The 15771-nt window shown below is 39.3% G+C and overlaps 1 protein-coding gene and 1 long non-coding RNA gene across 16 annotated transcripts in view; one reads left to right on the forward strand and one right to left on the reverse strand.

Annotated features, from left to right (window-relative positions):
- The window catches only part of LOC119738214 (single-stranded DNA-binding protein 3-like), a 64129-nt gene that overhangs the window by 4189 nt on the left and 44169 nt on the right, over window positions 1–15771 (reverse strand). For 6 of the 15 annotated variants that reach the window (XM_038212986.1, XM_038212993.1, XM_038212991.1 and 3 more), the window contains 4 exons: window positions 14786–14851; window positions 12159–12248; window positions 1412–1543; window positions 97–129 (listed from right to left, as the gene is read on the reverse strand). In XM_038212986.1, the coding sequence (XP_038068914.1) occupies window positions 97–129; window positions 1412–1543; window positions 12159–12248; window positions 14786–14851 (321 nt within the window). The remainder of the gene's footprint in view (window positions 1–96; window positions 130–1411; window positions 1544–12158; window positions 12249–14785; window positions 14852–15771) is intronic. The other 9 variants (XM_038212992.1, XM_038212990.1, XM_038212988.1 and 6 more) reach the window with 3 other exon arrangements.
- Window positions 2538–13036, forward strand: LOC119738216. The gene is made up of 2 exons (XR_005272441.1): window positions 2538–2583; window positions 12101–13036. It is a non-coding gene; the product is annotated as an uncharacterized LOC119738216 (long non-coding RNA).

Raw genomic sequence — 15771 nt, forward strand, 5'->3', positions numbered from 1 at the left:
TTCCACTGGCTACTAAAGTGTCACTTTAAAAGAGTTACTAAAGTGTCTTTATATTTGGGCTCTTCACAAATAATTTCAGTCATTGGCACAACTTACTTGATTTCCATCCATGTGATGAGGAGGTAACTGCTGAAAAAAGAATACAAACCAAAAAAAAAAGGAACGTTAGAAAGAACATCAAATTATTGCCAGCATGTAACGATCTTCCCCATTCCAAACCAAATGAACCCTAGCAACAACTGAAATAGTGCAATAAATCAACTTTGTTATTTTGTTGGCTTTAATCAACAACATCATCAACTTTTATTGTTCACCATTCCCAGTTTGCCCATTGATGCAGCCATTTTTATGTGCAGCCTGTGAATGAGAATTGCGGCGCGTGTGTCCACAACTCTTAATGTCAAGCTAATATATTGTTGCATGCTGAGCAGTTGAAATTAATCTTTACTATTTGTGGAGTGTTTTGAAGCCTGTATTTCATAACGACTGTTTGTGGCTTTGTGTGTGGTTCAACTAAAGCCAGAAGGTTAAACACAATTGTTACTAACATTGATTAGACTTTTCTCTCATGCAAACAGGTTTTCCCTTATCATGCATATGTAGGAATACTGTTTGCCAGACTACACTACAACAACCATGCAGCTGGAACAAAGTGGTCTTTCGGGAGATGGCAATTTCATTAAGGGAATGAGCATTACCGTTAAAGGTAACATACAACATTTGCTTTTGCTGTAATTTTCAGAAATGAATGGATCTGGGGGTTTGTATTTTGCAGCAAATATTGTTACACTGACCTGTTTCAAGTTTTGTGTTCATAGTTGCTGGAAAAACCAAGAAAAAAACATGCCGGTCTTGTAGTCTGGTTCCCTGACCCTACTTCAGATAAAAAGGAGCTATTTCTAGACGTCAGGAATTGTCAGGTCGGGGAACCAGACTATAGCTGGCTTGCTACCCATTGCAAACAAAATGTGGACTAACTAAATTTGGTAAAATTGGGGGCAGTATTGGTGTCTCATTCTTTTCCAACAATGGTCGGCTGACCATTGTTGGAAATTGATACAAAAATGCAACTTTTCTTGAACATGACAGCACACCAGGTGCCACAATTTCACAGGACGCTTGGGACTATTATTCTCTTATAGTCAAGTAACGTATTTCACAATAACTTTTTGGTAGTTTTGTTTTCTGAAATTTGCGAATGTTGTATATATTACCTTGAACACAAAATACTCTAATAAAAATTTGTAAAAAAAATTCAAACGGAAACATGAATTCCAATTCAAGTTAGGGCTTAAACACTGTTCCCAAATCAGACGTTGCAGAAATGACATGAGAATGCACTCTATTTCACATCCTTCACAGTGAGAATGGTACTGACGCTGTCCCCTTCAGTGAGAATGGTACGACCCACCTGGTTCTGTTGCATCATGGGACTGCCGTGGTGATGATGCTGAGCGTGGGGTGAGGGCTGTGACCCAGGGGGTCCCCCAGGGGGTCCCCCGGGGCCAGGGTTCTGGTGTGAGGGTGAGTGCCGCATGGGATTCTACCCAATGAAGATGTTTTTTGGAGGGGGTGGGATGGGAGGATTTGGTTGGTAACGATGAAGATGATGGAGTATGTTCATGTACGTTGCAGACACATTGGAGGAGCATGCAATGCAGGAAGCCACAAACAACCACACACAAAATGAAAGAAAGAGAAAAACCAAAAACAAACCATGCAAATTCTGAAATCTTCATGCAAACAATTCATGCAAATGGGAGATTGGGTTCTCTGCATTACTGCTTTGTCTTTATTTTTGGAACGATTGACGTTTCTTTAAATTCAATAATTGTCAAATTAATGTCTCATTTTTTTTTTACAAAGAAAAGGATAGCACAGAATCATCAACCGACGAAAAAAAATGTGTTTGTTTGGAAAAAAACACAGCTCAGACTGTCATTATTTTAAATGTAATTCAAAATATTTTCTGGGGCAAACATCTGGCATTTTTGGTTCAAATTAAACAAAAAATTAATCTTAAAAACAATGATTTTTACCAGCCTTCACAGATTTCAACCAAACATTTACAACCGCATATTTTAGACTGTTAATGTAATCCAACAGGCGAACGTACGGACATAATGCATTTTGCAACAGGTATACGTTCAACAATTGTATTATTCCCATAGCATAATAGCATGTCAAGTGTGGTTAGCACGCTCTATTTCAAAGGTTCTGCCAAGAACTCAATAGACCTTTATCAAGCTGCCCCCATTTCAGTCATGTTCCCTGTATCCAATAACAGAACTGAATGATAATTTTTTGTGCAAAAAGGAACCAGACTATTTTTCCTTCCAGCCTTGCTTTGGTTACATTGATTTGAATGGGAAAAAAATCAAGATGGCTGCAACATAATGGTCTATAGGCCTAAGTCTATAGGTTATGCTATGTTGGATGCTTGGATATTTGGCTCCACAACATTGACAGTAATGACCGACTTCAAATGTCATATTTGATTTTAACGAATTCAATCATTTTTTTTTCTCTAAACCCCAGAACCTGAAGTACCCGACAACAGTTTGTTCGACCTGAAGCTTGCAGGTAAGAACAGTGTTGCTTTGATTCTATTTTCAATTATTTGTTTATCACTTGAGAAGTTGTCATTTGTATTTGTTTTTGTTCTTTTAATATCCTTTTCATTACCTTTATTTTGTTCCAATACAATTCACAATTTACAATGAAAAAAATAATAGTACATTTCAGGTATGAAATATTAACATCCTTGAATGTAGATGTTAACAAGTGGCACTAAAAATGGAAGGCTAAACATGCAACAAAACAGACAGCAGTCACGAGCTGCCCATACGTTTCGTACAAGGGTACTTGTGTCCAACTGTTCCTGTGTCTGAGCAATTTCCATTCAAACGAACCCATAAATATATCCAGAAAACTGCCTTGTAAGTTGCGCGAGACAACACAAGGCACAGCAACGCCGATAGAGGTTCAAACCATCATTGCCAGAATCCTGTTTATGTTCACAATTACGTTCAGAACCACTGCACCTGCATTGCCGGATCCCACCCTGTCCTAGATTTGTAAACCAATATAGGTCATGCCTGAGCTGACCTGGGTGCAAAACCCTCGGAACTTCCTCACACACAAAATAGATTGTCCAACCTGATACAACCATGCTCCGAGTAAGGCTTTCTACAACTGCCTCTCCCAAGAAACATTATCAACTAACCCCCATAAAAAAAAAAAAATCATTATAAAAAAAAAAAAAATCCAGTATGCAGGATATTTACTCCCAGCGGACTCCCGCGCAGCGCAGGCGACAAGGAAGTTGGGCTGACAACCATGTCTGAGTCTTTGGGGAGGAAACGCACAGGTATGATATTCTGTAAACATGTTTTTCAAACATGGACGCCATTCTAAGTTGAAGGAGGGGCACGGTTGTCCTTATTTGGTTATGGTGCCCTGAACTGGTTTCACCCGGTCACGAGGAACTGTGTTTAAGTTTTACATCCCTACATGTTGACATACATGTAGGTTTTGAAGCGAACTTCAAAGTTTCGGTTAAGAGTAAAAAAAAAAAAAAAAAAAAGTTGGGAAATAAGTACTGTAAGTTCCTTTCCCACTAGAGAGCATACGTATAAAACTAACTTTGGGACTTGCGCTGAAATTTCTCAGGTCCAGGCACAAAAAAAACAGGTCCAGATGCAAGACAGGGCTTTATTTTTACAAAAATTCGACCAGAGTTGCAATTTGCGTCGAAAGTTTAGTAAGTGCTGTTATGTGGGACAGGTTGCACAGCACACAATCCCAGTTTGTAACTTGAACTGTGCCAGGATATAGCATGCGTTCGTTACATAAACTGTCACAGGATGCTATATAGCATACATGTACACCTTCGCTGCGCTCTTCCGATCTGTCTGTAAAAAAAGCCAATGCACCTAACACACCTTGAATCCACATGTTCACTCAAGCAGGTCAGCCAATCGTCCAATAGATTCATCAGCTTTAATATTATTTTTACAACACCCTTCACAGTATCAGCCAACTCTTGTTCAAGGTATTGTGTGCATAATATGCTGGTTGTGCAGACATTAAAGAGGTTGTGGAATGCTCGAAGACATTTCCGTCATTTTTTGGGTATATGTAGCCTAAGGTGGGATGAAATAAAAACGACTATTGTTTCTGTCATAAAATGAGTACAAAAGGTACTTTTGAGAGCTATTTTTCAGGTCCTGTTTCGACCCGAACGTGCAATTTGTGTAAAAGTTGTCGTTGCGGGCAGCAAACAAAACACAGTAAATCGTGACGTAATAAACAGGACTCGTTTATGCTACTCTGCATCGGGAGTCCTGTTTATTACGTCACGTTTTACTGTGTTTTGTTTGCTGCAAAGACAACTTTTACACAAATTGCACGTTCGGGTCGAAACAGGCATGACAGGACTTGAAAATCAGCTCTCAAAAGTACCTTTTGTACTCATTTTATGACAGAAACAATAGTCGTTTTTATTTCATCACACCTTAGGCTACATATACCCAAAAAATGACGGAAATGTCTTCGAGCATTTCACAACCTCTTTAATTAACCCTAACTCCTACTGTCTTCTACTAAGGACTGGACCAAGTCCACCGAAATCCATCACTGACCCTGCTTCACATATTATTGCTTCAGGACCAAATCCGCTGAAATCCACCACAAGACCACCACTACTATAGGTGGATTTTGATGGACTTGGTACAGATGGCTTGTCTGCCAAAATCCCCCAAAGGGGGAATGGATTTTGATGGAGTTGGGAAGGTTAGGGTTAGGCATGTGATCACCCATGATTTTTGTAAGAATTAAAGTAGGCAAAGTTTTGCGACCATGTCGTTGTGGATATATAAATGCTGCCGCTTTGTACACAAACAATCCAGGCACATGATCTCCATGTGCACTCATAGCACACCTCAGTTTTGCCACAACACAACATTGTGGCAGATATTATTCAAGTTATCTACTTCATTTTGCAGGAATAAGCGAGCTGCTAAATGAAGAAAATGAGAGAGCTGAAGCCTGTTCTCAAATTGAAGTATAAACATGTACATGTAGGTTTACATCTGTGGTGCTGTTTTCAAAACAGCCCCCTCTGTTGTCCACCAACCCCAACTTCCAAAACTGAAACTTTCACGGTATCCTCACAGCCTACCTCATGAACATGCATACAGAAATTGGAAATTCCACATTTCCTCCCCAAGGACTATTTTGTTGGGGCCATGGGGGCAACGAACTGACAGAGATCACGGGGAGAAACAAATGATCGGGTTACCTCGGCACACTTCTTGATGCAGGAGGTACTGGTACAAGTACAACTCTCACAGTGTCGGTGGGCTAAGGAACTATGGGGGCCAAGGCAGGGATCAAATCCTAGACTGGCTTCCCAGACCACCACCTGGTGGATTTTTGTCAATAACTGAGGGCTTTTCCTTCCCTGCTGAAAAGCTTAAGTCTTATTCACATTTTCAGCTGTTTAACATGTTTTGGCTCGTATTTCTCTAAAACCTTGTACCATTTTTGTACCAGAGGCTTGTAATTAGAAAACTCATTTGAAATATCTTGTATTTCCTCGCTTAAAAAAAAATTGGTGCCAAAGTCTGATTCCCCAGAAATCATCCACAACTCATAAGAAGTGAATGTGATGTGATCACGAGCACTTTGGAAAGAATGGTGCAACCTGACGCTACATCAGCGGTTGTGTACAAAGTCTATGGAGAGTCAAGACGTTTTTAAAAGTATTTCCTACCAAAAACTGGAAATGTTTCTCAGTCCCAGATTCATGTCTTTTCATCATTTTTGCAATGACTGACCTTCATTGGGATGATATATGAAGAAAAAAAGCAGCGTCAGGTTGCAACGTTCTTTCCAACTCTTTACTTTAACTGTAATCCCCACAATAACCATCCTTTAACATGAAAAGCAAAAACTAATTTTAAACAATCACATTTGCAAAAGCAATGTGATAGTAGATTCTAGTAGACTTGGTACATACCACGCTAATAGAAAATTGCAACATCTATCTTTTAGGTTTAAAAGTTCTACACCCTCCCACCCCCCCCCAAAAAAAAAATATGAAAAGTTTCGCAAGGCCAGTCCAAGGTTTAACACCTACACTAGTGAAGGGCAGAATCTAATATTAAAATTAACACGTCCCTGACGCAAAAAAAAATTCCATCGTTCCTTGTGATCCTATCGAGCTCAGAGACCCAGAAGTAAAACTTTTTCATGGCATGAATCTTTCGGAAGAGGAGTAAACACAATTAGGAAAAGGGGTTCAAGGAAGGGGGGAATTTGACTTCGCGGGTGAGCGAAATCCTTGGAGAAATGTGTCCCGGCCTACAATGTACATGGGGCACAAACCTCCTGGGTTGTCTTGACTGTCTGGTGATTATCGGATAAGCTCGCACAGGAACCTTGGACTCAACTTTTGATGTCAACTGGAAAAATTCTAGCACCAAATTTTATTACAAAAACGACAAAAACTGAGTTAGTGTGCTTAACAGGGCAGCGTTCTTTTCTTTCTTTTTCTAAAAAACTGATAATGTTTTGAAGAATTCATCTTCCCTTTGTCACATCTACCGTAGATTTCCATGTTCAAACAAAAATCATCCAATAATTGTGAGATGTAAGAAAGTACACAGAGCAATTGTTCCAAAAGTCCTGATATCAAATACTGCAACATTAAACCCAAGTTACTTGTCAATTTGAATTCTTTTCGACAATTCAGTGCAAGTCTTTCTGGTACTACTGAAATGCTTGTAGATGTATCAAGCAAAATAAGCGTGAAGGGAGTCATCACACTTTTGCAAATAAAACTCCCCCAACTTGCGAGTTCACTCAAGCACGAGATCCCCACTTAATTTTTCTAGCACCTCTCTCAAGGTCAAGAGGCGATAAGATAGACGAGGGGGGGGGGGGAGAGGTAGGTAGGCTTGTGCCATGTCCATCCCACTCCGTGTCCATTGTCCGAGGTACTGGCCGATGATTAGAATGCGTCAAGACTCAAGAGGGGGAATCTTTACTTGCACGCTCGTGTGCAGGGAGGCAGGCTGCGATTAACCCTGCATTGTGGTTGGTTCACAGAATGTGACGTTACGCTTGTTAGGTCTTGGTCTTGGGAAAGGTGTCAGGGAGGTGTTGATGGGGAATTTAGCATTTGTTTTTTTAGTAGTCACTACAAATCCATGAAATTTTGATAACCTGTACCTTTTGTTTTTTAAATATTACACTTTTAATTTTCTCCATTGGATACTGTCTACGCAAGTAGATACTCCCAACGTGGCAATCTTCTTCAACAAATCCAAAATACCATTTCTTATAAATCTATACACAACTACTGGTACAAGTATGTAAAACAGTGGTTGAGAATCCTCCTCATACAAAAATATACAGGTCTTCTACAACCATGACAAACTGAAAAGATGTTGTTCTGAAGAACACTGGCTTAATATAAATCTGTGACTTACGATATTTGCAATGCTGAATGCATTTCAGACAATGTGAAGTCATAGATTGTGAAAATCACAAAAGCTCATTTGTGTGAAGCTCGATGAATCGAAAAATGAGTACAACTGGTGTGCACCTTTAATTCAATCTATAAAAAAAAAGAAATTATGCAGATCAGTCTAGCATTTTAGGTGTAATAAGGATATCCCCGTCTATTCCCCCAAAATGCTTTCACTTTCGACCACATAACTTTCTATTCATAGACTGCCTTTAATTGAGGTGTTTACAGGTGTGCGCACAATGCCTGGGTGGAGTCCCATAAATAATATGACTGTGACGTGGCTAAAACTCTATCAAATATTTACAGATTAGGCAGCAAAGAATCACAAGTTTCTGCAGATACAAATATTTTATGAATACATCATTTTGCCAGAGATTACTTTTTGTTAACTATTGAAGGAAACTCATCTTTCAGAATAAAATGAGTATTTTTTTTTATCTTATTTTTATTTCTACTACATGTTTTCACACCCTACAAGTAACTACATGTACATTGTACATGCCCATCATGTTTTTTTCTACAATGTACCGCACACAATTTCTACAAAATGTTGTTGGTTTCTGCCCATTATATTCATTTATTTATACAATACACAAGCGGCTTTGAGATTGGAGAGATGTTTAGCCATTTGAAACAGAACCATTCAAGTGCAAATTGATATTCATGTACATGGGTCATTATATAAATTTAGGGCTCAAAGTGTGATGTTTTTCCTGTCCCTGTTACCTGTGAACTTTGTAATTTGCCATTCAAGTATCATTAAGAATGACTTCAAACGATGTTTTATTTGTTGGGTAGCACTCGACTACATGTAGTAGGTAGTTTGCTATTCATAATCACTCTTGGAGGATGACTGCATTAAAGAGTGCATCAAAAATTATGAAATCATACGTTTACTATGTAGATGTCATATATGGATGTAACAGGGAAAAGGGAAAAGTGGACCCCAAATTTATAGAATGACCCAAATTCATATGAGCATGGTTTGAGTGACAGAAACCATCTTGGTTAAGATCGCACACAAAAATGAAAAATACATTTTTCATAATTAGGTTGATCTCCATACACATGCATGTATTTGCGCGTACATGTCTCTTTAAAAAAAAAAGTACAATGAAGGGTTGTTGCTGGTGGACAGAAATGCCACGCAATGTGTGTGTGAACAGCCAGACAAGTAGACGACTTGAACTTTATTCCCCATCGCAGGGAAATGCATGATATACACAGCCTGTAGAGCCTACGTTTGACTGAATTGTTGGAAACTTGCCAATATCATTGGTGCATGCAATTACTGTCATCTCTCTTTTTTTTCCCTTCCAGTTTATTTACAGTTGTTTGGTTAATACGAATCACACAGAACAATTGTATGCATGTAGGTTATGTATCGGACAGGTATACGTATGCATGTGCAGGTATGCGTGAATCCTGAACTGACAGACCTTTTCTAGTGAATGCGAGATTGAAACACGACGCTTTAGGTTTTTACCACAACAAATGTACCCAACGTTCAGGTACATTTAACAAAACTGAACATTAATCGCAGCAGGTTAAAGTGACAACATTTGCCTGTGCCATGTGTCCCTCACTTAACACTCCCCCATATTTTCAAATGGAATATCCTATTCTTGTCTGTCATTTTCAAACTGTACTTCATTTTTTCTCTTTCAAATTTAAAATTTCTGTCAAATTTAAAATATTTAATTTGCATTGCATTTTCCTTCAAAAATGACAGGGAAAAATATGTAAGCTGGAGCTTATGCAAATTTTTGTTGCTATTTGTTTGTCAAATTTAGAAGATTCCTAACACAGGATGACAATTAGCCAGCTCATTATTTCTGAAAGAATGTTAAAAATATCAAAACAAGGCAAATTTGTTTTCAAATTTCAAATGACTGAGCACAAGGTATACCAAAGTTTTTGCTATTATTTTTGTTTCGTTTCTCATTTGGTCATGCTTACTTATGCACCTAAGGAATACGCGGCCAAATGGTTCACAGCAAACCAACTCAGGCATAATGCTACATCATACTGAATGATAAGGCACCGAGGATGGTCACCAGCCAAAAAAAAAAAAAAAAAAAAAAAATGTATTTTGAGAAAGCATGGTTACGTCAGATGAACTGCTGCCGTTGGGGCCGGGAGGCTGAGTCACGGTTGCCATGGATACCCCTGGTCAGGGATGGCAGTGCGCGGCCAGGAGATGCGCTGGGGTAGTTTCGCGGGCATTGATTAGTTGGCATGGGGCAGTGTGGTTTGGTTAGGTTGGGTTTGGTCAGTGGTTTTCTTTTTGTGTGTGTGAACATGTTGCGAGTAATGCCATCCATTGTAATGGATTACGTGGATCATAAATACCGAGGGTTTACATTTAAACAGCGTGGGTAATTTCACTCGGCGAGGCTTTGTTCATTAACTGTTAATGCACTACATTTGCGCAATGCTGTTTCAACCGCGCTACAGCTCGTGTCTCAAAACAAAAACCCGGGATGGTCGAATTTTAACTGGCTACCTCACTTAGTAGGACAAGATCAGGATTTCATTACACTGATAAATTGCTTTAGAAATTTTCTCAGAGACCTTGTCAAATTTTGTTCACTTGTGTGTTGAAATTTGATGTTGTATTGATTATGCTACAACAAACAAGAACTGATCTAGTTTAAAGGCTGCGTTACATCTAGGTTCCTTTCAATATAATTTTACCAGCTAAACATGTATTTCTGCATGCTAGGGTACTTAAAGTGCAGTGGAGACCCAACGATATATGCATACTGATGTGTTTTAATATTTCATACATTTTGCAAACCTGTGAGGTGCACACGTGATACACTTTGTACACATCACATGAGATGATGTTAGAAAACACTGTTTTGACTTCTTTTAATGCAAACATCAGAAATTCACTAGTCCGAGTTTTGAAATGTCTTGAAGATGCGAAAGTGGTCACCCACTTTCACAGACTTTGTCAAATTTGGTGTCTTCCGTGTGTGCCTTCCGCATTCATGATTCACACATTTTTCTCAAGGACGCTCTTGAGTGTCACTGAAAGTGCTGCTGGATCTAGTGTATTCCTTCCGTTTGTGGCAAAATAATGGATTGATGCCAAAAATCGCTCGGCAAAATGCGCTGCATATATAGCAATGCCAATATTTCCCAGAAATGAGGTAGTTCAAACTATTTTCATACTAATGTGAAGCCAAGTTGACGAAATTTACGAAGAAACAGGGTTGTAAACAGTCCAATGATTTTGGTTTGTGGTTGGCTATTCCCATTAAAAAAAAGGCAAGGAAATCTGTGAAAACTGGAAAAACTGGGCACAAAATGAAAAAGCTGTGATTTGATTCTCCTTAATAAACAAGCATTCACTGTATCTGCTTAGAATTGGACTGATAGTGACTTTCTGATGTCTTATTTTTTGGGGGGTGACGAGCGACACATTTATGAGGAAATGTGGCGGTAATATTCTGGCTATCCTCTCTTTTTTCTGCCCTTTGTGATCAATTTTTCTTTTTCATATTTCAGGGAAAAACAATTAGCATAATTCCTTTTTTAAAAATCCAACTGTAGGATTTCAAAAGGCTTCGCAGTATTACATGCACAAAACCCACAATCACCCACACAAACTAAAATTCATGCAAAACACAATCATCAAATTGTAGAACCAGTAGTGTAGAGTTGATACAAAGCTTTTTTTGTTTTCTTGAACTTTCGTTTTTATGTTTACTTTGAAAATTGGAATATATGGACATTTAGAATGAAAGCATTCTTAAATTTGTGGTGCATGCATGTGAGCTGCCGACTCTAAAAATTACTACAAAAAGCATACGGGAATGGAATTAAGTGATTTCAAAGAACTAAATCCAAGAGCAAGTTCGGGCAAGGACCATTAGTCGACTAGTGGTTGATTTGTGACGTACCTTACGCCTGCGCACTAATAGCAACGTGCGAACGTCTCTAGTCAAACACTGGTCAAAATGTAATCGCAAAACTTTTGGGTCCTGGCTCCATGCTATACGTTATGAATGCGGCTGTTGGTTACTAGCGATGCAACCAGGCCCAGTAGGCTGGTTCCAAATAGTCAACTAGTGTAGTTAACTAGTGTAGTTAACCATCGTTGACTAGACAGAGTTCGGACTAACTTAAGTCAAACTATGGCTAACCATTGGTCAACAATAGTTCTTGCGCGAACTTGCCCCTTGACGAGCAATCATACACCACTGGTAAAAACTAGCGTTGTATTTGAGTCACAAGTTAATCAACAGTCCATCACGTGTCATCCCGTCCACAGTCAAGTCACTAGCTATTCAAATGAACTGTGATTAAAGCATTCCTTTGTCATTGTTCACCGCAGTTACTTGTGACTGGAAAGGAGACTAGACTCGTGACTTGAGTGTCATTGAACTTGTGATGAACTTGCGATGGACTCAACTACAACAAAACTGGGGTTTTTTTTAGAAATAACAAAACTGTCTCTCTTTTTTTGCAATGAAGGAAATGAACACAAACAGTGAGAAAAAAAATTGGAAAAAAAAAAAAACTAACGGGATTTTTTTGTCTCCAAATCAAAAGGCAATTCCATGCAAGACATGAGGAGGGAGATGAGACAATGAGGATGAGGCCAGCTTACCTGAAAGAAGCCTGGAGGCATTGGACCACTGGGAGGCATCCCATCGTTAGGGGGCATCTGACCTAATACTGGACTGGGAGCTGCACCGCTCTGGAAAGGGAACGGCAAGAAAGAGGATTGTATGTTAAATCATTGAAAAAAATCAAGGGTACTGCATTGGACTGGGACCTGCACCGCTCTGGAATGAGAACGGCAGAAAATACGTATTGGACTGGGATCTGCACCGCTCTGGAAAGGGAATGGCAAGAAAGAGGATTGTATGTTAAATCACTGAGAAATCCACAGTACTGCATTGGACTGAGACCTGCATTGGACTGAGACCTGCATTGGACTGAGACCTGCATTGCCCTGGAATGAGAACGGCAGAAAGATCATAATACTCATTCATTGAGAGATTTAAGGTATTGGACTCGGAGCTGCGCCGCTAGCGCTCTGGAAAGGGAATAGCAGAAAAACGAACATAATTATAGGCCTATTACATCATTGGGAAATGTAAGGCAGGTTTAACTAGAATGGTACAAGTGGAAGATAATTTCTACGTATCAAGGCAATAAAATATCTCATACAGAGAAGGTAAAACCAAGTCTTTTGAGAAATTGTGGGATAACTTTCTTATAGTTGCTTGATATACACAGTCACTACTTGACCTAAAACGTGGCTAATCTTTATTTAGCAGTTCGGGGAAAACCTCTAGGTGAGCATTTTTTTTTCAGCGTTGGTCATTTCTGGTGTATATATGTACGATACGAATCAGCGAGGCAAGCTGTGAGTCATACAAATACAAATGCAGGTCAGCACCGCCGATACACTGACCGACTTCAGGATCTCTCCTACAGCCTGTGGCGGATTTGCAACCATGGAGTTTAGATGTAAGGGGGGAAAAAAGGAGCGAAACAAATAACGAAGAGGAAAAAGCTAGGCAGGATAAGACTTTCTTGGGGGGAGGGGGGGGCTGTGAGAAATTTGTATTATCAAGGGAAGTCATTGCAGGAAATGCTGTATGATGCATGCTCTAGGTGATGCGATGAAACTGACTGAGCTACGGATGGTAACAGGGCTTACACTTGACGTGACATTCACTTGGTTGAGCTGGGATCTGCTCAATGGGCTACTCATATTCAAACTGCAAATATCGAAGGAGGGAGGGCATTTCCATAACTTGTAAAAGATCTATAAGTTGAAAGGAAAAATTGGAAATTGGCTGCTGCACCTGAATTATTTTAACCATTGTATAACACAGGCATGCAACTGGAAAGTCACAAAAAAGAGGAAATTCACATCTTTCCAAGACTTTGTACAGTGTTTTTCAATCTTAATGGCACACATGGGAAGTAAAAAAAAGAAAAAATCAGCTGATCTGAGGAAAAGTTGCATGCCTGAAAACACTGGGGACCTATCCATTAATTCAGTCTACAACAAACGAGCGCATTGAGGCCCTTAGTCCAAATGATACATTTGAAAATTGCTTATGGGTCACTATGGGATCCGTGCACCAACAAAGAGGGGGCCCTTTTACCTAGCAACGACGTCCCATGGGCGGGACACATACATTTCACTAATTGACGCTGTACCGGTATCGACAAGATGGCTACTATGCAAAGGGTCTGGTATTAAAAGACAAAACGCTTTTAAACTGAATCTAAAAACTAATTAGAAAAATCCACGTGTAAAATAAAAGAGAAAATATACAGACACTGACTAGGTCTTTATAAACATCTGGAAATAAAGGAGCTAGACCAGGAAATGTGGTTGTCCCATCAACCCATAAATATATATACTTTAGCTGCCCCAAATTGCACTTTTGTACCACAACACGCGGGTTGATGTATCTGTTCCCTTACGAGAATTAACATTACAGACATAAAGTGCTCTGAACCCAAGGGCGGCACTGTTTAATGAGGACAGATGATGTGGGTGTGTGTACAGTATTTGGGGTCCCCCCCCCCCCCCACAATATTGAATCTAGTGCTAATTTTCTATGCAAGAATGTTTGACTTGTACACCTCTTGTCAAAATTCCTATCAAATGCCGGGGGGGGGGGGGGGGGGGGGGGGAACGGGGGATTTACAAATACCCATATGTACCGGATCAATTTAATTAACTGTTTTGGTCTGTTTGCAATAGAAATATACATTGTAGGTTATCTAACAGTGTAAAAAATCCCCCCCCCCCCAAAAAAAAAGAAGTGGGTCTCTGAATGGTCTTGGAAGGTCAGGCTTTGCGTTAGATACTTGCATTTTCTTTACACACATGTACCTTAAAATTAAGCCCCAACATTCAGGATGTCAAGGGAGAACTCGGATTTTGAACTGAGGGTTTGATTGCCCTACTGCACAATGAGAAAACCTGAGCAACAGCAGTTCTGTTGGTGTGCCAATGTCATTTTTGTATTTCAAAAACAAAAATTAAGGAAACTTTTAACAAATTCTTTTGCACAAAAAGCACATCGGATTCTAGTCTGTTAACTAGACAGTGCTGTAAAAATGCATGGATACCACAATCGGAGATTAAACGCTCAACGCACAGAAGTTAGCAAGATTTCACCAGAACTTGGCCTTAATCGGGCCAATCCCCTGGTCTACTGGACACACAAACCCTAGATTTTACGGGAAGACTATTTTCTGTACCTTGTGTAGAAATGGTGCTACAGGTTGTTCTCCATTGACATCCAAATGTGGGTTCGGCCTCCCTCTCTACAGGTGGACAATGGGAAAAAAATAATGGTTAAATTCACTGATTTTTAAAACAATTTCAAGGAGGCCTGTATGTAAAATAGACAAGATACTTTTTGGTTAGATGTACCACCTCAGAGTTAACTCATCAGTCACTGTACCGCCCCAAACCGCCCTGCCTTTTACTCCCTGTAGCGCCTCAAAGTGCCCAAGCACTGGACATTTTGTTTTGGATTCACCAGTGAATTAACACAATGTAACACAATGTAGTACAGAGTTTTAACATCCCTTTCCAAGGTTTGTGAGTGCAAATGCTTTGTGTTTGTTTTGCTGTTAAAATATTGGTTTATTCACTTTCCTGTTTATGAATAAAATTTCTCTGTAAAGTTCTAACATAAAGAAGTACAATCTCCACAATTCTCTGGTATTGTTTTTAGTACTGTAAGTATCAGTAATGTCCTATCTAGTGGCAGGATACAATGACCCGATCATTTCCTCCAAAACGTTCTCAACAAGGAAACGTTCAGGTTCATTTCCCCTTCCTGAAATGTTTCTGGGAAGATTTCAGGGCACGTACGGTAACACATACATCGTGTATACAGTATGTGCTTACAACATGTAACCCTCTTCCTATTGTGGTATGGTAATCAATAAGCCACTGTTTCCGACAACTTCTGCAAATGCTTCAGGCTAGCACTGAAGTTTGCATAGAATATTTTGATAAGAAAGTACTCAAAGTGAAATGAATATCACAAATATATAAATGTTTGAGAGGGTCAATTAAAGAAAAAATGTTGTGAACTACACTTTGCTTTGATGTCTTTTCTTTTGGACTAAAAGGGTGTCTTTGTTTTTCCAAGTTATTAGTTTGTAAACATATCTCTGGTTGCCTCTTGTTTTTTAGTACATGTCTCTTTTTTTCTTAGTACATAAATTTCTGC

Source organism: Patiria miniata, unplaced genomic scaffold (genome assembly GCF_015706575.1).
Source record: "Patiria miniata isolate m_02_andy unplaced genomic scaffold, ASM1570657v1 HiC_scaffold_3, whole genome shotgun sequence".
In the NCBI taxonomy this organism is placed as follows: domain Eukaryota; kingdom Metazoa; phylum Echinodermata; class Asteroidea; order Valvatida; family Asterinidae; genus Patiria; species Patiria miniata.